The following is a 24264-nucleotide window of genomic DNA, read 5'->3' on the forward strand; positions in this document are numbered from 1 at the left end:
TTGTATACTTCAAAAGGGATTCCAGTGGTTAGGACTCCACGCTTCCACTGCAGAGGGTACAGATTCAGACCCCCTGCTTCGGAACTAAGATCCTGCAAGCCATGTGGCATGGCCAAAATAAATAATTAAAAGGGTGAATTTTATGATAAGTTAATTTTACCTCAAGACAGTTGACCAAAAAAAAATCTATGTAGATACAGAAAGGAAGGGTGATACCGAATGAAGATAGCCCTAGAAAAACACATCAGAAAAGTGAAAGATTGTTTTGTGAATGGTGCTGGGCAAAAAAAGCTAAATTTCCTACCCTGAATATAATGCAAGAGGGAACCATGAGGAAAGAAAGACTTCCACATGGAAAGTGAAACTGAAAAGCCACCAGACAAGAATCCAGAAGAATGTGTTTACATCCAATAAGAAGGAGAAGCAAGTGAGGCCCAGAACACAGCCACAGGGCAACAGCTGGTTTTCAGATATGGACACCGAGGGTCTCTGTCCCAAAAACAGAGGCCGGGAGAAGGTATGTGGACATTAAAACTGATGGGAGATCTCTATCTGGAGCATACGAAAAATTTATGCAAACTAAAAAAACAAATTCAGGAAACCCTGCAGAAAATGGGCAAAGAATATAAACAGACAATTCTTAAAGAGGGAACCCAAACAGCTCTCGAACACACCAGGAGATGATTAAACCTGCTAGCAACCCAGGAAACACAGGTGAAGACAAGACAGAGCCATCCTTGGGGGGCACCATCAGCGTCCCACGGCCGGGACACACGGAGGGCAATCACGCGCTGCAGGTCTCATCGGCCAGCTGAGGTCGCAGCGAGGTCCCCAGCAGGGAGGTGCCCGGGAGAGGGGAGAGAGCTGACTGCTTACCAGAGGTCGCAATGAACCCTATCTGCAACCGAGACCCGACAAGAAGACAAAGCAGACAGCAGAGAGGGCCGGTGTGGGCACCTCATGGGGAGGGAAGCTGGGCGATGGCTGGGGTACCAAGGAGACAGTGGAGGCAGCAGCCTGCTAGCATAGCCCGGCTCAGGGGCAAAGGGAGGGCAGCAGTCAGCGATTACAGCAGGGCTGTGCAGGGCCCAGCCGGGGAAACACCCTGGACACGGAGGCTGAGGGAGGGATGCAGGGCCACTGAGGCTTCCCACAGAGGCCAGGACGCAGGTGCAGGGGCCCCTGGACCCAGAGTGCGCTGGCCATCTGGGTGGGTCCGAGGGTCCTTTACCTGCAGGAGCCGAAGAGGCCTGGATGCCAGCCTGGGCCTGGCTGAGCTCGGCCACCACCTCTTCATGGACAGAAGGCAGCAGGACGGAGTGGCTCCTCTTGGGCAGAGGCCCACAGACTGTGGCGCGGCTGCCCCCACGATCTGCTGGGAGGAGCCAGCATGAGGCAAGGTCTCTGTTCCCAGAGTGCACAGACCGCACGACTGGAGGCCTGGGGACAGCCCCCGGCGGACCCTGCCACCTGCCCCCGCACCTGTCTGGCCCATCACCCGTGCCCGCCTGCTCAGGCAAGTGGCAAGTGAGCGCCAGCCCCGGCTGCCCTCCCAGGTCTGCCGCCCAGCTCTGAGCACCCCCAAAGAGCCTGGCCAGCCTGCCCCCCTGGCCCCCGCTCCTCATTCATCAATGGGTAGGGCCCAGAGCAGTCAGGGTGCCTGTGCGGCACCATCGTCCCAGAGGGGCCTCCCAGGAGACAAGGCCAGCCAACAGTTTCCTTCCTCAAACCCACACTCCCCGAGTGCTCAGAGCAGTGCATGCAGAGGGCACAGCTGGGGGCCCGCTGGTTTCCTCCTAGGAGGAGTGGGGGGCAGGATGTGTGTTAGGGGGGACAGGTGGTGACCCGAGGGCAGGAGGCTGGCCCCGGGGCAGGCAGGACCTGGGCCGCAGGGCTCCTGGGGCCGAGGTGGCCTCTCCTCCAGACTGCAGCACGTCGGCTTCTTGGCCTTCCCGGCAGTCACGCTGGCCACAGACACGAGCGGGATGGCCTGGCTCTCCTGAGACGGGGAAAAACAGGGCTGCCTCAGGAGCGCTCCTGGGGCAGCATCCTGTGAGCGGGGAGACACCAGGCTTTGGCGACTGGAAGGGAGGCAGTAACCAACCAGAGCACCGGCAACGCAGAAAGAGGAGGGTTTACGGCAAGAAAGGCCCAGCTTGCTGCTGTCTTGCCAACTCCATCATGTTTAGACAGTGGTCAAAACTGTCAGAACCTCAATACACTTCATTAAGATGAGACATAACGCAGGAAACATAGGATACGCCCTGAAGTATCAGCAAAGGGAGACGCGAGAACCGGGAGCGTTCCCAAGTGCGGTGTGGAGGCCGAGTGAACACCTGCTCAGCCTGCAGGCCCACGGGCCCGCCGGAGTGTGGCTCACGAGGCTCTGGGCCCCCCTGGCACCCACATCATGCTTACCGCTCACCAGAGCTGAGGGGGCAAAGCAGCTTCTCCCACCCCACAGCCATCAGCTCAATCCATTGGCCTCGACTGAGGCAGGGTCGAGGGCAGGGCACGCTGCCCCAGGTGCCCTCAGGAGGGGCCCAGGGCAAGGGGCAGGCAGGGGGCACAGCTCCGCTGGTGGGGGTCATCTAGGCGCAGGTTGGGTGAGGAGCTGGGAGGGCAGCCACGTGCGCAGAGAAGCGGAGTTCGGCCAAACCACAGGCCCTCCTGGAGGGGAACCGTGTGGGCACGGGGCCCGCAGACAGGCAGTGCGTCCCCAGGAAGCCCCCAAGACCCAACAGGCGGGACAGGCTCAGCACTGGGCCCCAGGAGACCCCACCCCGGCCTGCCTGCTGGCCCGCCCCTTGAGGCAGAAGCGGCTGTCCTGAGGACCCATGGTGGGTGCCGGCACACTCACGGGGTTGAAGAGCTCTGTGGTCAGGCCCAGGTAGTTGTGCAGAGCCAGAAAGGTGACCCTCTGCAGCCGCACCATGATGATCTGCAGAGAAAGGCCAGCTGAGCGGGATGGGCCTCCCCAAGGGCTGAGCCGACCTCGCGGGCCGGAGAGCCCCTGGTGGAGACAACCCAACCCGCACGCAAGGTGTGGGCACGGGCCAGAAGGAACCTGCATTGCTTCTGCAAGTTTCTAAAATTACTTCAAGACATTTAATAATAACAGGAGTTCTTTTGCGACATGGTAGGCAGTCTGAAGACCTCATTGAAGCTATCAATATTAATTTTTACAGCAAAATATGTATTACAAGTTTTTTAAAAAAAAAATCTTAGTTCTTCCGACACTCACCCTGAACCCCATGTCGCCAGCACTCAGTCCTGCCAGTGAAGTCACTTCCGCTACTGCGGACATGTCTCGTGGCCCCGGGACTCAGTAAACCAATGATGAGATACCCAGGGCCTCGACCCTGGGCCCCTCCCTGAGACGGCCAGGGCACCAGACAGACTGCCTGGAAAAGTGGCTCACCTGCACCACCCTCACCAGCGTTTCAGGGTATCTCTCAAACACTCCTTGAAAAGCTGTAGCCGGGAGCCGGAGGATGGTGGAGGGGACAGCAGCACGGGCGGACACAGTTTTGTACGGTGCGGCGTGGCCCTGCAACGACAGCCCCAGTCAGCCCGCGCCGGCCGGCCCCGAGACGCAGAGCCTGGCCCCCCCAGACCTCGTGCAGCCTCAAGCATCACAGCTCTCAGCTCCCTGCTCTCCTAGGCCTCTGGCAAGGCCACTTGGAGCCAGGATCACCCACCCAACGAGCCTGCTGAGCCCTGCCTGGCCACCAGCGCAGCCCCAGGTGGCCAAGGACCGACTGGGAGCCACTCGGGAACTGGCGGGTGCTCGACAGCAAAGCTGACTTTTTCGGTCTGTTATCATTCCTGGGCAGTGACCTTGGCCCTTTCTGGATTGCAGTTCTGAGTCCTGCCACCACCTCTCCTCTGAGTGCCGCTTCCAGGCAACCACTAGCTTTTTTCTGAACTGATGTTTTCCTTTGTCAAAGTATCACATAAGCGGAATCACACAGGGCCAGGCTCCTACCACTGAGACAACACACTTGAGGGTCATCATGCTGTTGGTGTAGCAGGAGTCTGTGCTGTTTGCTCATGAGAACCAGCCTGTTCTACGGCTGCATCACGGTTTCCTCACGCACCTAGCATACGCATGCTTGCATGCTCAGTCGCTTCAGTCACGTCTGACTCTGCAACCTCATGGACTGCAGCCCGCCAGATTCTCTGTCCACAGGGTTCTCAGGCAAGAATACTGGAGTGGACTGCCATGTCCTGCTACAGGGGATCTTCCTGAACTGGAAATCAAACTCACATCTGCCTGCGTCTCTTACCTTACAGGTGGATTGTTTACCCACTGAGCCACCTGGGAAGCCCTATGCATCCAGCAAGTTAAGGACATTTGGATCGTTCCCAGTATTGGCAATTACAGATAAAATTAATATAAATATTTCCATACCGGATTTTGTGTGAACAAAGTTTTCATTTTCCTTGCTAAATACTGTGGAATTATTTACCAAAACCGCAGCTAAAGTTGGAGTTGGAGTGGGGGCTGACCTGTAAGGGGGGCGCTCACACCTACCACCATGTCAGTTACCACCCACGTCAGTTACCTGAGAGAGGAAGAGGCCTCTCTGCCTGCATCTTGGATGGGAATTTGCCTCTACCTGTCCTCCGGCCATAAAGGCTGAGCACGGAAGAACTGATGCTTTCCAACTGTAAAAAAAACTCTTGAGAGTCCCTCGGACTGCAAGGAGATCAAACCAGTCAATCTTAAAGGAAATCAACCCTGAATATTCAGTGGAAGGACTGATGCTGAAGCTCCAATACTTTTCGACTCCATGGACTGCAGCCTGCCTGGTTTTCCTGTCCTTCACTATGTCCTGGAGTTTGCTCAAACTCAAGTCCATTGAGTCAGTCAAGTCCATTGATGCCATCCAACCATCTCATCCTCTGTTGCCCACTTCTCTTCCTACACTCAATCTTTCCCAGCATCAGGGTCTTTTCCAATGAGTCAGCTCTTTGCATCAGGTGGCCAAAGTATTGGAGCTTCAGTTTCAGTAACAGTCCTTCCAATGAATACTCAAGGTTGATTTCCTTTAGGATTGACTAGTTTGAGCTCCTTGCTATCCAAGACACTTGCTCTCAAAAGTCTTCTCCAGTACCACAGTTCGAATGCATTGGTTCTTTGGCACTCAGCCTTCTTTATGGACCAATTCCCGTATTGGTACATGAAAGTGAAAGTTGCTCAGTCGTGTCCAGCTCTTTGCGACCCCAGGGACTATGTAGTCCATGGAATTCTCCATGTCAGAATACTGGAGTGGATAGCTGTTCCCTTCTCCAGGGAATCTTTCCGACCCAGGAATTGAACAGGGGTCTCCTACATTGCAGACAGATCCTTTACCAGCTGAGCTACCAGGGAAGCCCAGATTGGTACATGACCACTGGAAAAACCATAGTTTTGGTTACATGGACCTTTGTTGGCAAAGTGATGTCTCTGCTTTTTAATATGCTGTCTAGATTTGTCATAGCTTTTCTTCCAAGGAGCAAGTGTCTCTTAATCTCATGGCTGCAGTCATCATTCACAGTGATTTTGGAGCCCAAGAAAAGAAAATATGTCACTGCTTCCACTTTTCCCCTTCTATTTGCCATGACGTGGTGAGACTGGATGCCATGATCTTAGTTTTTTGAATGCTGAGCCAACTTTTTCACTCTCCTCTTTCACCCTCATCAAGAGGCTCTTTAGCGTCTCTTCACTTTCTGCCATTAGAGTTGTATCATCTGCATATCTGAGACTGTTAGTACTTCTCCCAGCAATCTTGATTCCAGCTTGTGATTCATCCAGCCCAGCATTTCACATGATGTACTCGGCATATAAGTTAAATAAGCAGGGTGACAACATACAGCCTTGATGTACTCCTTTCCCAATTTGGAACCAGTCTGCTGTTCCATGTCTGGTTCTGTTGCTTTTTGACCTGCACACAGGTTTCTCAGAAGGCATGAAAGGTAGTCTGGTATTCCTATCTAAGAATTTTTCCACAGTTTGTTGTGATCCACACAGTCAAAGCTTTAGCACAGCCAATGAGGGAGAAGGAGATGTTTTTCTGGAATTCCCTTTTTCTATGATCCAACGGATGTTGGCAACTTAATCTCTGGTTCCTCTGCCTTTTCTAAATAAAGCCTGCACATCTGGAAGTTCTCAATTCATGTACTGTTGAAGCCTAGCTCGAAGGATTTTGAGCATTACCTTCCTAGTGTGTGAAATAAGCACAACTGTAGGGTAGTTTGAGCATTCTTTGGCGTTGCCTTTCTTTGGGATTGGAATGAAAACTGACCTTTTCCAGTCCTTCGGTCACTACTGTTTTCCAAATTTACTGACATTTACTACCATTTGCTTTAAGACTCAATATATTAACAGTATGTATTGTGGGTGCCCCATGTCCACATGAAAGGAATGTACTTGCTACTGTTGGGATGAGTGTTCAATAAATGTTCACTTAATTAAGCAAGGAGGCTGATGGTGCTGTTTAGATTTTCTACATCTCTGTAGACTTTCTGTCTACCTATCCTACTGATTACTGAAAGAGTGAAGTCATCAGCTATAACTAGGGATCCATTTCTCCTTTCACATCTATAAGTTTCTGCTCCACTTTTGAAATTCCATTCTTAGGAGAATACACATTTGGGGTTGCTCTATCTTCTTGGTGAGTGGTGTACCTCATCCCAGAAACATTCTGTGGTCTGAAGTCTACTTTGTCTAACATTAATGCAGCCTTTCGGTTTTGAGTTTTCATGATATAGTCTATCATATTCTTTTCTTTTTAATCTACCTAAGTCTTTATAGCTATAGTAGTTTTATAAAGCTAGCATGTGCTGGGTATTGGTATTTCTATCTACACTGATCACCATCTAATTGATGATTAATTGATGACAACATTATTACTGATGTATCTAGGGTTTTTCCTGTGGTCATGTATGGATGTGAGAGTTGGACTGTGAAGAAGGCTGAGCACCAAAGAATTGATGCTTTTGAACTATGGTGTTGGAGAAGACTCTTGAGAGTCCCTTGGACTACAAGGAGATCCAACCAGTCCACTCTGAAGGAGATCAGCCCTGGGATTTCTTTGGAAGGAATGATGCTAAAGCTGAAACTCCAGTACTTTGGCCACCTCATGCGAAGAGTTGACTCATTGGAAAAGACTCTGATGCTGGGAGGGATTGGGGGCAGGAGGAGAAGGGGACGCCAGAGGATGAGATGGCTGGATGGCATCACTGACTCGATGGACGTGAGTCTGAGTGAACTCCGGGAGTTGGTGATGGACAGGGAGGCCTGGCGTGCTGCGATTCATGGGGTCGCAAAGAGTCGGACACGACTGAGCGACTGATCTGATCTGATCTAGGGTTAGGCTCCAATTTTCTGGGGAAGGTTGACATTTTTAGCAAGCTGACTGGGTTCAAAGCACAAGTTCTGTCTTACTTCCTGCCTCATCCCACTGCTGTGTGGGGCTGGGTGCCAGCATCTCTGATTTCTGGGTGATGCCTCAAGTGCTTGGCTCCACTGGCACCAATGCCCCTCAGTCTGAAACCTGGGCTGGGGCTGCATCGTAGCCTGGTTCTCATGGCCGTGCCTGGCCTGTGCCATGCTGCTCTCTGTCTGCCCTGAGACTCTCAAGACCCATGCACACTCTCTCCCATGCTGAGAGAGCCCAGGACTGGGCTGCTCTGGGGCAGAGCACTGAGACAGAAGGGGAAACCCAGGAAACTGACCATTCTTGGGCTGCTTTTCCTGTTTTCAATTCCCATCCGCGACCTACCCACTTTTATTTTCAGATTCCTGGGTAACTGCTTTGCATTCTACGCAGAGTTTCTGTTGTAATCCGCAGGAGAGAGAGGCTATGGTAGCATCATTCTGCCACAGCAGAACTGGAATTCTATTTCATTCTTATTAAAAATAAAATCTCAATGTCTCTCTTCTTTGGAAGCCAGAATGAAGCAGCCTAATAACTTGCCACAGAGAGCAGGACACCCGTGTAGTGAGGCTCACTGTTGCTGCTGTTAGACAGCCCTGCTTTACTTGTATGCAAGGCCCTGCAAACAAGAACTCACACAGATGAAACCGAGTGGATGTCCAGTCTCCTGACCTGACTGTCCATGAGTGAACATGGAAAATGCCCCCTCCTCCAGACAGCCCTGTTGGTCGGGAACACTGGGCTCTGGCTCAAGGGGTCCTTGGTGTGTTCTGGGCTCAGTTATATCACTTCTGCCTTGAAGTCCTTTCTGCCTGCTTCAGATCCTTTACACAGAGAAGGCTGTCCCTGTATGAATCCAGAGAAGCCGAAGCTGAAAAAGATGCACGCACGCAGTGTTGACAGCGTCGCTCTTCACAACAGTCAGGCCACAGAGCGGCCTCCGCGGCGAGTGGGTGCAGCCGCGGGCACACGCGCAACGGGCGCTGCCGGCGTTGCCTAGTCACCAGCTCATGCCCAACTCCTTGAAACCCTAGGAGTGCAGTCTGCCAGGCTCCTCTGCCCATGGGATTTCCCAGGCAAGAATACCAGAGTGAGTTGCCATTTCCTTGTCCAGAGGACTTTCCCAGACCAGGGAGCGAACCTGTGTCTCTTGCTTGGCAGGCTGATTCTTTACCACCGAGCCATCTGGGAAGCCCACAGTGGAATGCTGCTCAACCACAAAAAAGGAATGAAGCAATGCCTTGCAGCAATATGCATGGACCCAGGGATTACTAGGTAAAGTCAGTCAGACAAATATCATGGAATTTATCATGTGAATAAATTCCACACATATGTGGAATTTCTTTTTTAATTATACGAATGAACTTGTTTACAAAACAGAAATAGACTCACAGAAAACAGACAGACATAGAAAACACACTTACGATTACAGAAGGGGGAATGGGGGAGGGGTACAGCAGGGGCTTGGGGTTAACACGGACACACTCCTCTGTACAAAATAGGTAAAGCGATGTCCTACTCTGTGGCACAGGGAGCAATACTCAAAAGGTTGCAATACCCTACAAGGAAAAGGAATCTAAAAAAAAAGTGACACACACATATAACTGGGTCGCTTCGTTGCACAGCTAAAACTAACGCAACGTTGTAAATCAGCTAACTATAATTCAGTTTTTAAAAGCCCATAAAAACCAAAAAATTTTGAGTTCAAAACAATAAGAAAAAGAGAGCAGGTTGATCCATAAAAGATCCACGACCACACCACAAGAAGCAGGAGCCCCAAGCAACACAGAGCAGCCACCTGCCAGGCGTCCAACACAGGACCTGGGGGCCAGCTCCAGAGGCCCCAGGAGGCAGCGGCAGAGGCCAAGCCAGGTCACGCACGGCCCTCGATGCGCACGCAGCACTGGCTGCTCTGTGGGGAGCGGGCGCGCTCCGCGTGGGCTGACGGGGGCGAGGGTCCCTCTCAGACGCGACCTCACTCCGTCTCCAGGCCAGCTCTACAAGACCCGCGCTGGCGGCATGTCTCGCACTCACCAGGGAGCCAAGCAGCCAGGAGACCCCGGGAGAAACGGGGGCGGACATCCCCACAACCCCACCCCCACAAGCCCTAACAGACAGCAACTCTCATCAGTTCCAGAATCGGGGAGAAAAGCGTGTGTGTGTGTCTGTATCTGTGAGTATGTCTGTGTGTTTAAGCGCAGAGTGGGAAGAGAAAATGACAACTCAACAGCTAACACTAAAAGCAGCTCAAACGGACTTGTTTACTTAGGAAAATACTGCCCTCAACCTCACCAAGAAACTTTAAAAGCACAGGTGAGACAGCTGCAGGAGTGTGCACAGGCCTGGCACACACCTACACATGTCTACAAATGTTTTCTGTGGCACTGGCCACCACAGAAAACAATCACAAAAACTTGTCAGTGAACAACGAGTAGATCAAAGGGTAGCGAGCAGACAACGGAACTGGAACAACACGTCTCCATGGAGGGATGGTAACCCCCCCAGACCAGGGCGCTGCAGAACCGTGCAGAGTACGACCCCGCCGGCGAGCTGGTCACAGCAGTTACACCACACTGTAGAATATCAGGGCAAGTCAGAAAAGCAGCTGCCTCCTAGGACAGGGTGGAGAGAAGCGGAAAGGTACTAAGAGCTCACACACCCCGAGCTACAGGGCCACGACCGTCTCACCTGCTGACAGCTGACACACCCGCTTCCCACGCTGCGCTTTTTGTATATCTGAAACATTTCATCACAAATTTGTAAAAATTAAAACAATGGGGTAGGTGGGACTGGAGGAAAGTGTTCAAAAGGTGCAAGACTCTAGGTACAAGATAAACGAGCACCACACATCTCCACAGCTCACACGCACTGGCGTGTAGCCAGGTCAGATGTGGATTTCCCTCTCACAGAACTGGACTGTTGGTAACACGACAGGCCCAGATCTGAGAGAGGGAAGCAAATAAGCAGAGACAAGAAACTCAGAATAGCCAGTGGTGACATAGGGAGCAAAGAAAATCTCGTCTTACTTCATCCGTTAAAAAAAATATTGACAGGAAAAAAAAGCTCTCGAAATAAAAAACATGACGACAGGAGAAAGGGAGCCCCACACTGTTGGGGAGGCGAGTGTGCAGGCGCCATGGGGAACCGTATCACTGTCGGTGGGAATGTGAGTGTGCAGGCGCTCCCACCCTGTCGGTGGGGATGCAAGTGTGCAGCCGCCATGGAGAACCATACGGAGGTTCCTTAAAAACTAAAATAGAGCTACCATATGATCCAGCAATCCCACTCTTGGCCAAAGATCCAGAGATAACTCCGGTTAGCAAAGACATACACACCCCAGTGTTCACAGCAGCCAAGACATGGGAAGCCTAAATGTCCATCAGCAGATGAACGGCTACAGAATATGTGGGGTCTGGGGTATTCACACACACACACAGACAGAATATTACTCAGTCATAAGAAAGGACAAAACAATGCCATCAGCAGCAACACAGATGAACCCAGAGATGATCATGCTAAGTGAAGGAACTCAGAGGGGGAAAGACAGATATCGTATGGCATCACTTACATGTGAAATCAAACAAATGACACCAATGGACTTATTTACAAACAGAAACAGACACACAGACATGGAAAAGGGAAAAGGCGGAGGGGTTAGGAGTTTGGGATTAACATATACATACTACTATATTTAAAATACCACAGAATGATTGTTCGTTTTCAAAGCAAACCATTCAACATCACAGTAATCCAAGTCTATATCCCAACCTCTGAAGCCAAAGAAGCTGCAACTGACCAGTTCTATGAAGGCCTACAAGACCTTCTAGAATTAACACCAAAAAAAAAAAAAAAAAAGATTTCCTTTTCGTTATAGAGGACTGGAATGCAAAAGTAGGAAGCCAAGAGATACCTGAATAACAGGCAAGTTTGGCCTTGGAGTACAAAATGAAGCAGGGCAAAGGTTAACAAGTTTGATCAGGAGAATACACTGGTCATAACAAATCCTTTCCCAACAACCTAAGAGATGACTCTACACATGGACACCACCAGATGGTCAATACTGAAATCAGATTGATTACACTCTCTGCAGCTGAAGATGGAGAAGCTGTATACAGTCAGTCAGCAAAAACAAGACAGGGAGATGACTGCGGCTCAGATCATGAGCTCCTTAGGGAAAATCACTACCATTCAGGTATGATCTAAATCAAATCCCTTATGACTGCACAGTGGAGGTGATGGATAGATTCAAGGAGTTAGATCTGGTAGACAGAGTGCCTGAAGAACTATAGGGAGGTTCGTGACATTGTCCATCCTAAAGGAGATCAGTCCTGGTGTTCACTGGAAAGACTTACGTCGAAGCTGAAACTCCAATACTTTGGCCACCTGATGCAAAGAGCTGACTCATTTGAAAAGACCCTGATGCTAGGAAAAATTGAGGGCAGGAGAAGAGGACGACAGAGGGTGAGATGGTTGGATGGCAACACCAACTCAATGGACATGAGTTTGAGCAAGCTCCGGGAGTTGGTGATAATAAGACAGGGAGGCCTGGCATGCTGCAGTCCATGGGGTCACAAAGAGTCGGACACAACTGAGCGACTGAACTGAACTGAACTGAACAGGAGGCAGGGACCAAACCCATTCCAAATAAAAAGAAATGCAAGAAGGCAAAGTGGTTGTCTGAGGAGAGTATACAAATAGCTAAGAAAAGAATCAAAAGGTAAGGGAGAAAGGGAAAGATATACCCATCTGAATGCCGAGTTCCAAAGAACAGCAAGGAGAGATAAGAAAGCCTTCCTCAGTGATCAATGCAAAGAAATAGAGGAAAATAATAGAATAGGAAACACTAGAGATCTCTTCATGAAAATTAGAGATACCAAGAGAACATTTCATGCAAAGATGGGCACAATAAAGGACAGAAACAGTAAAGACCTAAAAGAAGCAGAAAAGATTAAGAAAAGGTAGCAAGAATACACAGAAGAGCTATATAAAAAAAAGTCTTAATGACCCAGATAAACAGTGGTGTGGTCACTCACCTAGAGCTGGACATCGTAGAGTGTGAGGTCAAGTGGGCCTTCGGCAGCACCACTATGAACAAAGCTAGTGGAGGTGATGGAATTCCAGTTGAGCTATTTCAAGTTCTAAAAGATGGTGCTGTGAAAGTGCTGCACTCAATATGCCAACAAGTCTGGAAAACTCAACAGTGACCACAGGACTGGAAAAGGTCAGTTTTCATTTCAATCCCAAAGAAGGGCAATGTCAAAAAATGTTCAAACTACCTTGCAATTGCGCTCATTTCACATGCTAACAAAATTATGCTCAAAATTCTTCAAGCCAGGCTTCAGCAGTATATGAACTGAGAACTCCTAGACGTTCAAGCTGGGTTTTGAAAGCAGAGGAACCAGAGATTAAATTGCCAACATTCGTTGGAAAATGGAGAAAGCAAGAAAGTTCCAGAAAAACATCTAGTTCTGCTTCACTGACTATGCTAAAGCCTTCGACTGTGTGGATCACAACAAACTGTGGAAAATTCTTAGAGAGATGGTAATACCAGACCACCGTATCTGCCTCCTGAGAAACCTGTATGCAGGTCAAAAAGCAACAGTTAGAACCAGATATGGAACAATGGACTGGTTCCTAATTGGGACAGGAGTATCTCAAGGCTATATGTTGTCACCCTGCTTATTTAACTTATATGTAGAGTCCATCATTCAAAATGCTGGACTGCAAGAACCAAAAGCTGGATTTAGGATTTCTGGGAAAAATATCAATAACCTCAGATATGCAGATGATAGCACTCTTAACAACAGAAAGTGAAGAGATACTAAAGAGCCTTTTGATGAAAGTGAAAGAGGAGAGTGAAAAAGCTGGCTTAAAACACAACACTCAAAAACCTAAGATCAGGGCATTTGGTCCCATCACTTCATGGTAAATAGATGGGTGAAAAAGCAGAAGCAGTGGCAGATTTTATTTTCTTGGGCTCCAAAATCACTGTGGACAGTGACTACAGCCATGAAATTAAAAGATGCTTGCTCCTTGAAAGAAAAGCAGAGAGACATCACTTTGCCAACAAAGGCTCGTATAGTCAAAGCTATGGTTTTCCAGCAGTCATGTATGGATGTGAGAGTTAAACCATAAAGATGGCTGGGCACCAAAAAATTGATGCTTTTGAACTGTCGTGCTGGAGAAGACTCTTGAGAGTCCCTTGGACTCCAGGGAGATCAAACCAGTCAATCCTAAAGGAAATCAACCCTGAATATTCATTGGAAGGACTGATGCTGAAGCTGAAGCTCCAATACTTGGGCCACCTGATGCAAAGAGCCAACTCACAGGAAAAGGCCCTTATGCTGGGAATGATTGAGGGCAAGAGGAGAAGGGGGAGGCAGAGGATGAGATGGTTGGATGGCATCACTGACTCAATGGACATGAATTTGAGCAAATTTCTGGAGATAGCGGAGGGCAGAGGATCCTGGCATGCTGCAGCCCATGGGGTCACAAAGAGTTGGACGTGACTTAGCAACTGAACAATAGCATATTTAAAACAGGTAACCAACAAGAACCTGCTCTATAGCACAGGGAAGTATATTCAATACCCTGTAATAAACCATTATGGAAAAGAATCTGAAAAAAAATATATATATACGTATTGCTGAATCAGTTTGCTGTATGTGTGAACGTAAAACAACACTGTAAGTCAACTAGACTTCTATTAAAAAAAAATGACAGAAATTAAAATTTCAATGGAAGATCTGGAAAATAAAGTTAACAAAATCTCCTTAAAAGTACAATAGAAAGATAAAGGGAGTGCAGAATAAAGACAATTCTAGGTCTGTAAGGTTTCAAAACCCAACCTCCCTGCACACTTCTCAGGAAGCAACAGAAGATCTGCTTCACCTGAACAGGCAGATCAGGAGAGGAGGTGGGAGCCCTGCCCAGGAAGGAAGAAGCCCTGCCCGGGGCAGGGGCAGGACCGAGTGGCCCAGAAGTTCACAGGGGGACAGAGCCTGCAGACCCGGAGGTCACTGCCCGACTCACGGAGCCCTGGACAAGGGCAGCAGCGCATGCCACGCACAGAAAACTAAGCAACCAAAAGTGAGGCAACTGTTAACCCAGGCTCCACAGGCTCAGCTGCCAACGATGCCCACACGGTGGGATGAGAGGAGCAGGATGGTGAGGCAAGCAGGGCATTTTCTACAGCGGCAAGTCAAAACAAAATCGAGACAGAAGGATCTTAAAACAGCAAGAGCCGCAGCGGTAGCCAGCAGACTGAAAGAGCTAGAAGCAGCCTTTCTTGGGGGAGGCGGTGGGACAGACAACTGCGCTTCACAAAACGTCAAAACCATTTCTGGAGTTTGTTCAGGTTATTTTGATAAGAACAAATAAAAAGAATTTTAAATCACAAATACACATTTGGTGAGGCAAAAATGATGTCCTTCCAAATGACCATTTAACCCAGTACACACTTGTTTTTTCCAAACACCCGCCTCCCGGCTCTGCCCCGGGGCACTGTGCGGACACGACAGCAGCCCGCGGGGACCCGGGCCGAGGGGGCCGCAGCGGCTGGGAGACAGCAGCAGCCGGCCCTGCTCTCAGCACACAGCCCACGGAGCTGCCACAGAGGGTGCTCAGCCCAGAAGTCACAACGGGATCGGGATCAGTAGCAGACCAAGAGGTAAGACAGGAGCCTCCCCGCCCCTCTCTCATTCTTATCCAGGAGCCCCCATACGACGGACAGCCTGTCTAGACCTCCCAGACCTACAGCACACCTCACAGACTCAGACACTCAAGCCAGGACCCCACAGAAGCACCCTCCTACGGCCCAATGGGCACACCCGGTGTCCTCTCCCAGCACAAGGTTCCAGGCAGGAGCTGCCCCCAGGCAGGAAGCAGGCAGGTTTGCTCAGAGTGGGTGGTGTCCCTCTCAGCCCTGGCCAAGCATGTGCTAAAGGCAGGTCAGGTCCTGGGGGCAGACAGAGATCCGGAGCCCCATGCGTATCTCCACCCCCGGCCCCCAAACAGCTCAAAGCATGTGTACTGGTCTGACAGGGGCAGGCTGAGCACAGTGGACACTCCTGAGTCTCCATTTGGAGCCTGTCCCCCCTTGTCATGCACAACAACTTAGGGCTGGCTTGGAGGACACCCGCCAGGGATCCATCCATGGTCAGCATCACACAGGCTCCTAGACTCCTGGGCTCACACAGAGGCACGCCTGCCACGGTTCTGCTGAACTGCCCCAGAGACCCCTCTGTGCAGGGTCTGGAGAAACTGAAGTACAAGTTGCCTCAGTACACAGCTAAAAAGAAAAGCAAAAGATGTAAGTTCCAAGGATAAAATCAAATACACCTTTTCAGTGACACAGGTGCATGCATGTGCCAAAACAGCTACATACACTTAAGACTTGTTTTACTGTAAGTAGGCTTTGATCAGAAGAAACAATTAAATAGTAAATTCCAGTTAACTGGGAGGAAATGAGGCACACTGAGCTGGGCCTTTTGCAGCCAGTGATAGAAATAAATTAACTTTACTATTCTATTTTTGAACATGTTTGAAATATTCCATGATAACAAGTTTAAAAGTCATAAACTAACATGAGATGCTATTTTTTATCCCATTGGACTAGTGTACAGAAAGAGCAAGTCAGCCACGATGGCGGGGGCCAGGCCTCTCAGCCCAGGGCGTCTCGCTCTCGCCCCGTGTTCTGTAACACGGTTCTGTGACAGCTAAGACCACCAACAGCACTGGGCACACGCGCCATGACGCACTCACTGGGCCACGGGCCACTTGTGTCCTGTAAACATACATAAGCTCCACCTGAAAAGCCCTGCGGCTGCAAGAATGCTACATTATGTCTCATTTCACATGTGAGTAAAGTAATGCTCAAAATTCTCCAAGCCAGGCTTCAGCAATGCATGAACCGTGAACTTCCAGATGTTCAAGCTGGTTTTAGAAAAGGCAGAGGAACCAGAGATCAAATGGCCAACATCCGCTGGATCACCGAAAATGCAAGACAGTTCCAGAAAGACATCTATTTCTGCTTTATTGACTATACCAAAGTCTTTGACTGTGTGGATCACAATAAACTGTGGACAATTCTGAAAGAGATGAGAATACCAGACCACCTGATCTGCCTCTTGAGAAACCTGTATGCAGGTCAGGAAGCAAGAGTTAGAACTGGACATGGAACAACAGGCTGGTTCCAAATAGGAAAAGGAGTACGTCAAGGCTGTATATTGTCACCCTGCTTATTTAACTTATATGCAGAGTACATCATGAGAAACGCTGGACTGGAAGAAGCACAAGCTGGAATCAAGATTGCCAGGAGAAATATCAATAACCTCAGATATGCAGATGACACCACCCTTATGGCAGAAACTGAAGAACAACTAAAGAGCCTCTTGATGAAAGTGAAAGAGGAGAATGAAAAAGCTGGCTTAAAGCTCAACATTCAGAAAACGAAGATCATGGCATCTGGTCCCATCACTTCATGGCAAATAGACGGGGAAACAGTGGAAACAGCGGCTGACTTTATTTTTCCGGGCTCCAAAATCACTGCAGATGGTGACTGCAGCCATGAAATTAAAAGACGCTTACTCCTTGGAAGAAAAGTTATGACCAACCTAGATAGCATATTCAAAAGCAGAAGACGTTACTTTGTCAACAAAGGTTCGTCTAGTTAAGGCTATGGTTTTTCCTGTGGTCATGTATGGTTTTTCCTGTGGTCATCCACATGTATGGATGTGAGAGTTGGACTATAAAGAAAGCTGAGCACCAAACAATTGATGCTTTTGAACTGTGGTGTTGGAGAAGACTCTTGAGAGTCCCCTGGACTGCAAGGAGATCCAACCAGTCCATCCTAAGGGAAATCGGTCCTGGGTGTTCATTGGAAGGACTGATGTTGAAGGTGAAACTCCAGTATGTTGGCCACCTGATGCGAAGAGCTGACTCATTTGAAAAGACTCTGATGCTGGGAAAGATTGAGGGCAGGAGGAGAAGGGGACAACAGAGGATGAGATGGTTATATGGCATCACTGACTCAATGGACATGAGTTTGAGTAAACTCTGGGAGTTGGTGATAGACAGGGAGGCCTGGCGTGCTGCAGTTCATGGGGTCACAAAGAGTCGGACACGACTGAGCGACTGAACTGGACTGAGCATGGCCCTGCCCACCAGAGTAAGACCCAGTTTTACCCACAAACAATCTCTCCCACCAGGAAGCTTTCAGAAGCCTTTAACCTCATCCATCAGAGATAAGACAGAATGAAAACCACAATCACAGAAGAGGTGGTGATGATGAGCATTATGAGACCACAGGTCCCTGGGTGTCAGCAAGGCCCGGTGTGCAGCAGAAAGCGAAGCATGAGCAGCCTATGGCCTGGTGGGGGCATCATAAGGAGCCCCCAGTGTGACTGAGTTCACGACACATCAACCATATACTCAGGCGGAGTTGGTGGACTTGGGTAATCAGCTTTAGCAGAAGCAAGGGGAAGCCTTGGCAGTGTGGCTTTTGTGACTCTGGGACACAGGGGTGGATGGTATCATTTGTTCCAGGGATGAAATAGAACGGTTGGCATCTATAACCCCTCACCCCTCATTGAGACAAAGGTTGTAGAACATTTGAGACTGCAGGTACCTGCTTGTTAGCAAGGCCAATCGTGCAACTGAGACTGGAACAACAGTTTAAGTGCCCACAGCAAGAGACACGGGTGGTTCAGTTAGAGGCTTATATGGCACCCAAGGGTGTTCCTTCAGATGCCCTTTTCTGCTTTGAACAGGGCTCAAGTCATTGTGCCCACCCAAAGAGCCCAAGCAGGGACTGGAGGCTCCATGCAGAAGTTGCAACTCACTGGTCACTAGCTAATGTACAGAGAGTAAGGGCCCTGGTTGGCACTGGTGCCGATGCAGCCTCATTTAGGGCAAGCTGGGGCAGGTTCTCGGTCCTCATCCACACACTGGTCACTAGCTAATGTACAGAGAGTACATGTACAGAGAGTAATGTACATGTACAGAGAGTCATGTACAGAGAGTAATGTACATGTACAGAGAGTCATGTACAGAGAGTAATGTACATGTACAGAGAGTACATGTACAGAGAGTAATGTACATGTACAGAGAGTAATGTACAGAGAGTACATGTACATGTACAGAGAGTAATGTACAGAGAGTAATGTACATGTACAGAGAGTCATGTACAGAGAGTAATGTACATGTACAGAGAGTCATGTACAGAGAGTCATGTACATGTACAGAGAGTACATGTACAGAGAGTAATGTACATGTACAGAGAGTCATGTACAGAGAGTACATGTACATGTACAGAGAGTAATGTACAGAGAGTAATGTACATGTACAGAGAGTCATGTACAGAGAGTAATGTACAGAGAGTAATGTACATGTACAGAGAGTCATGTACAGAGAGTAATGTACAGAGAGTAATGTACAGAGAGTAATGTACATGTACAGAGAGTCATGTACAGAGAGTAATGTACATGTACAGAGAGTAATGTACAGAGAGTCATGTACATGTACAGAGAGTAATGTACATGTACAGAGAGTCATGTACAGAGAGTAATGTACATGTACAGAGAGTCATATACAGAGAGTAATGTACATGTACAGAGAGTACATGTACATGTACAGAGAGTAATGTACACAGAGTAATGTACATGTACAGAGAGTCATGTACAGAGAGTAATGTACATGTACAGAGAGTCATGTACAGAGAGTCATGTACATGTACAGAGAGTACATGTACAGAGACTAATGTACATGTACAGAGAGTCATGTACAGAGAGTACATGTACATGTACAGAGAGTACATGTACAGAGAGTAATGTACATGTACAGAGAGTAATGTACAGAGAGTAATGTACATGTACAGAGAGTACATGTACAGAGAGTAATGTACATGTACAGAGAGTAATGTACAGAGAGTACATGTACATGTACAGAGAGTAATGTACAGAGAGTAATGTACATGTACAGAGAGTCATGTACAGAGAGTAATGTACATGTACAGAGAGTCATGTACAGAGAGTCATGTACATGTACAGAGAGTACATGTACAGAGAGTAATGTACATGTACAGAGAGTCATGTACAGAGAGTAATGTACATGTACAGAGAGTACATGTACAGAGAGTAATGTACATGTACAGAGAGTAATGTACAGAGAGTACATGTACATGTACAGAGAGTAATGTACAGAGAGTAATGTACATGTACAGAGAGTCATGTACAGAGAGTAATGTACATGTACAGAGAGTCATGTACAGAGAGTCATGTACATGTACAGAGAGTACATGTACAGAGAGTAATGTACATGTACAGAGAGTCATGTACAGAGAGTACATGTACATGTACAGAGAGTAATGTACAGAGAGTAATGTACATGTACAGAGAGTCATGTACAGAGAGTAATGTACAGAGAGTAATGTACATGTACAGAGAGTCATGTACAGAGAGTAATGTACAGAGAGTAATGTACAGAGAGTAATGTACATGTACAGAGAGTCATGTACAGAGAGTAATGTACATGTACAGAGAGTAATGTACAGAGAGTCATGTACATGTACAGAGAGTAATGTACATGTACAGAGAGTCATGTACAGAGAGTAATGTACATGTACAGAGAGTCATATACAGAGAGTAATGTACATGTACAGAGAGTACATGTACATGTACAGAGAGTAATGTACACAGAGTAATGTACATGTACAGAGAGTCATGTACAGAGAGTAATGTACATGTACAGAGAGTCATGTACAGAGAGTCATGTACATGTACAGAGAGTACATGTACAGAGACTAATGTACATGTACAGAGAGTCATGTACAGAGAGTACATGTACATGTACAGAGAGTACATGTACAGAGAGTAATGTACATGTACAGAGAGTAATGTACAGAGAGTAATGTACATGTACAGAGAGTCATGTACAGAGAGTAATGTACAGAGAGTAATGTACATGTACAGAGAGTCATGTACAGAGAGTCATGTACAGAGAGTAATGTACAGAGAGTAATGTACATGTACAGAGAGTCATGTACAGAGAGTAATGTACATGTACAGAGAGTAATGTACAGAGAGTCATGTACATGTACAGAGAGTAATGTACATGTACAGAGAGTCATGTACAGAGAGTCATGTACAGAGAGTAATGTACATGTACAGAGAGTCATATACAGAGAGTCATGTACATGTACAGAGAGTCATGTCCAGAGAGTAAGGGCCCTGGTTGGCACTGGTGCCGATGCAGCCTCATTTACGGCAAGCTGGGGCAGGTTCTCGGTCCTCATCCACACACTGACGGCCATGCTGACCAAACGATGTAGATTTAGGGCAGCAGACTGTAAAGGCTGTGTCCTGTGCTGTAGATTCAGAACAATGTGCTGTTAAGGCCGTGTCCTCAAAAAAGTGTAATCACGAGCATGGACTGTGAACCCCACAAAAATCTCCTCCTTGAAGGGGCTGGCCTGGCGCCTGTGGGGGTTTTACAAGTACTGTGAGTTCCAGGTTGTATCCTGGGGGACAGTGCCGTTTCTTGTTGCAGCCCCTACTACTGCTGCAAGATATAAATCCAAGAGTCGGTGTTACTCACCACAGGAATATTGCAGAAGATGGACTGTGCATAGACTATGAGGTGAGAGACCCTGAAGAGGTGGAATGTAAAGAAAGCTCAAATTCGCCAAGATGGCGGTGGTCAGGCTCTCTCCCCGCAGGGCCTCACTCCCGCCCCATGATTTGTAAATACACACTATGCTACAGCTGAGGTCGCTTACAGCACTGCTCATGCGCGTCATGATGTACCCACCTGCCCACAGGCCACTTCTGTCCTGTAAGCATATATAAGCTCCACCTGGAAAGCCCTGAGGCTGCATGAAGGCTGCATCATGTCTGTGTTATAGTGTCTTATGGTGCATTACAGCTGTGTCCACTGGGTCAACCGTGAGAGGAGAGAATACAGTATGTCTGCTGCTACACCTTCTATGCCAGTCAAGAGAGAATAAACAAGTCTGCAGTTTCTCCTCACATCTTCTTTCAGCTTCCCCGTTTGCACCTTGCCTACCTCGGGTTCAGCAAACAGTGAGATACAGCGAGACAACTAGCAAACATCAGCTACGAGACAGCTCGCCAGTGGGTGAGGTGCCCTCACAGGCCTGGCGGTTCAGTCTCTGTGGTGGGAGGCAGGTCCCTTGGATCCAGTGAGTCTCCTAAGGATTTGCCCTACAGACTGGCCTTCAAACACAGGAAACAGTGTCCACACAAGACCATTCACTGCATTGATGAACAGCACAAAAGCTGAAGAAATCACTGAAGGACACACGTTAGCACAGAAGATCCAGAAAGGGCCTCTCCTGGGAAGGGGCCTAGGGCCTGAGGACAGGAGAAGTGGCCTTCATGCTGTGACGTTATATGCACGTGACACGTGGAGCCCATGCACATGCTCCTCAGTCCAAAAACCGATCATTTAAGAGACACCAGAACCCATAAGCCAACACCAAGCTCCCCTCCGACACTTACTCAGAGCTGCTCCCAGGCCACTCCAGGCACACCCCCAACCCACTAGGGTGACCCTCCTGTCACTGGAGAGCTGGCCGGGGCGCCGAGGGACCTGCCGTCTAGTGAGTGCGGGCAGACCAGGGGAGAGGAGATACTCACGGTGATGACGTCCAGAATACTGAGGAGGCTGTGGACGCTGTCTCCAGCCAGAACCTCTTTGACCGTCACCTCAGTGCCGTCCTGCGCCTGGGAAGCAGAGGAGAGCCACCCATGGTAGGGCCAGGCCAGCCAGGCAAACTGCCACCCACCACTGGTCGCGCAGGGCAGAGGCTGCACCTTGTCGACGTGCAGAACGAGAGCAGGAAGACAAAGGGGACTAAGAGGAACAGGGAGGCCCAGCCTGGCCTTCAGCCCTGTGTCTTGTCAGCACCAGGAGGATCTGCCTGAGAGAGCTGGTGGGCCTAACGAAAAGGCTATGGAAACCAAACGCAGTTATTCTCAGTATAAATGATAGCATTTTGACATATTTTTTCCCACTGGATTAAAGGAGAAAGGAAAGCATGCAATGCTGGTGATTTAGGATAGGAACTTCATCTCAGGGTGACCCAGAAAAATACCTTTGAACTTGTTCAAACCTGGCACAGGTCACAGTCCAGAAGCCCTGCCATCTGGGCCAAAGGCTCTGGCCGTCTTGGGAAGGCCTGCTAGGCCGATGACATGGAGGCCCCCCAGAGGAGACTGGATGAAAGCATGTCCTTTCTGATTATCTCCCCAGGTCACTCAGACAAAGCTACACATGAGACCTGTGCCCCGACAACACTGTGATCTAAAAGCTGGAAGGACATGCAGAAGCCGTCCCGGGTCAGGTCCACCCAGGGCCCAACAGGGGGGAAGTTCACGTGGCCGGGGATGGGGGCAGCCTTGTGCAGTCCAGGGTTCACTGAGTGTCTATGGTGGGAAGCCTGGGTCACCTACCACCAGGCAAATAAACCAAGCACCCAGGAGGCTTGGTCTAGAGATGCCCCTCAGCCAGCAACTGTGATTCAAGCACATAATTCAACAGAGGCAGGCACAAGGAGTTAGCTTCCAGATGAATTAATACCTTAATTATTTTCTTACAGTTAAAACTATTTATAGCCTGAAACCTGAAAATAAGACACGCGTGCAGCTGACCACTACAGGTCAGTGCCCACCCTCTGAGGGGCCCCATGGCAGTAGGAGTGATGTGAGCCCCCGCGCAGCCCGTGTCACAGAGGCGGACAGGCCGTGTCAAGGGCAGCTGTGGTCCAGTGTGTCTTTTCCTCCAAAGAACTCAAACTTGAGATTTTGCACTCCGAAGGCCGTCAGCTTGGCCCTCCACATTTCTCTCCGAGGTGCTCTGGCCCACAAAGCCAGCCTCACCACCCAGTGGGGAAGGCATGAAGGAATTTGCATAAGACAGCTGTGCAGAATGGAGCTGGAGGGGCCTTCAGTCTGCCCAGAGGCACTCCTGAGAATAACCCAGATGCTCCATTGGGTTTCACACCATAAAACTAGCAAAGGACAGAAGCAACTATAGAAAACTACCCAGAGGGGCAAAGAGCAGCAGCTCTGCTTCCAGCCTGAAGACAGAAGGGGTGGCTGCCCAGCTCCACTACGACCAGGCGCAGAGGTTTCACAAGTGCCTCCAGGGAGAGCATGTGAAGCGGCAACTTCTCATACAACATATAATTGAAAGCCAACTGGACGTGTCATATTCATGGCTGCACTACTCCACCTTGCACACTTCAAAACTCTGCCAACATCCTGACGATCACTCAGGAATGCTCAGCAGAAAGGCAGGGGGACGACTTCATGACAAACTTTTCACTCCTAGTTGGAATGTTTCAGTTCAGTTCAGTCGCTCAGTCGTGTCCAATTCTTTGTGGCCCCATGGAGTGTTTCAGATCAGATCATATCAGATCAGTTGCTCAGTCGTGTCCGACTCTTTGCGACCCCATGAATCGCAGCACGCCAGGCCTCCCTGTCCATCACCAACTCCCGGAGTTCACTCAGACTCATGTCCATCGAGTCAGTGATGCCATCCAGCCATCTCATCCTCTGTCGTGCCCTTCTCCTCCTGCCCCCAATCCCTCCCAGCATCAGAGTCTTTTCCAACGAGTCAACTCTTCGCATGAGGTAGCCAAAGTACTGGATTTTCAGCTTTAGCATCATTCCTTCCAAAGAAATCCCAGGGTTGATCTCCTTCAGAATGGACTGGTTGGATCTCCTTGCGGTCCAAGGGACTCTCAAGAGTCTTCTCCAACACCACAGTTCAAAAGCATCAATTCTTTGGCGCTCAGTCTTCTTCATAGTCCAACTCTCAC

At 49.0% G+C, this 24264-nt stretch overlaps 1 protein-coding gene across 14 annotated transcripts in view; it reads right to left on the bottom strand.

Annotated features, from left to right (window-relative positions):
• PNPLA7 (patatin like phospholipase domain containing 7) overlaps positions 1–24264 on the bottom strand; it is an 82100-nt gene that overhangs the window by 47975 nt on the left and 9861 nt on the right. For all 14 annotated transcript variants that reach the window (XM_055541700.1, XM_055541701.1, XM_055541695.1 and 11 more), the window contains 5 exons: positions 22079–22165; positions 3422–3550; positions 2861–2941; positions 1882–1999; positions 1232–1372 (listed from right to left, as the gene is read on the bottom strand). In XM_055541700.1, the coding sequence (XP_055397675.1) occupies positions 1232–1372; positions 1882–1999; positions 2861–2941; positions 3422–3550; positions 22079–22165 (556 nt within the window). The remainder of the gene's footprint in view (positions 1–1231; positions 1373–1881; positions 2000–2860; positions 2942–3421; positions 3551–22078; positions 22166–24264) is intronic.

The sequence above is a fragment of the Bubalus kerabau genome, chromosome 11 (assembly GCF_029407905.1).
Source record: "Bubalus kerabau isolate K-KA32 ecotype Philippines breed swamp buffalo chromosome 11, PCC_UOA_SB_1v2, whole genome shotgun sequence".
NCBI lineage: Eukaryota > Metazoa > Chordata > Mammalia > Artiodactyla > Bovidae > Bubalus > Bubalus kerabau.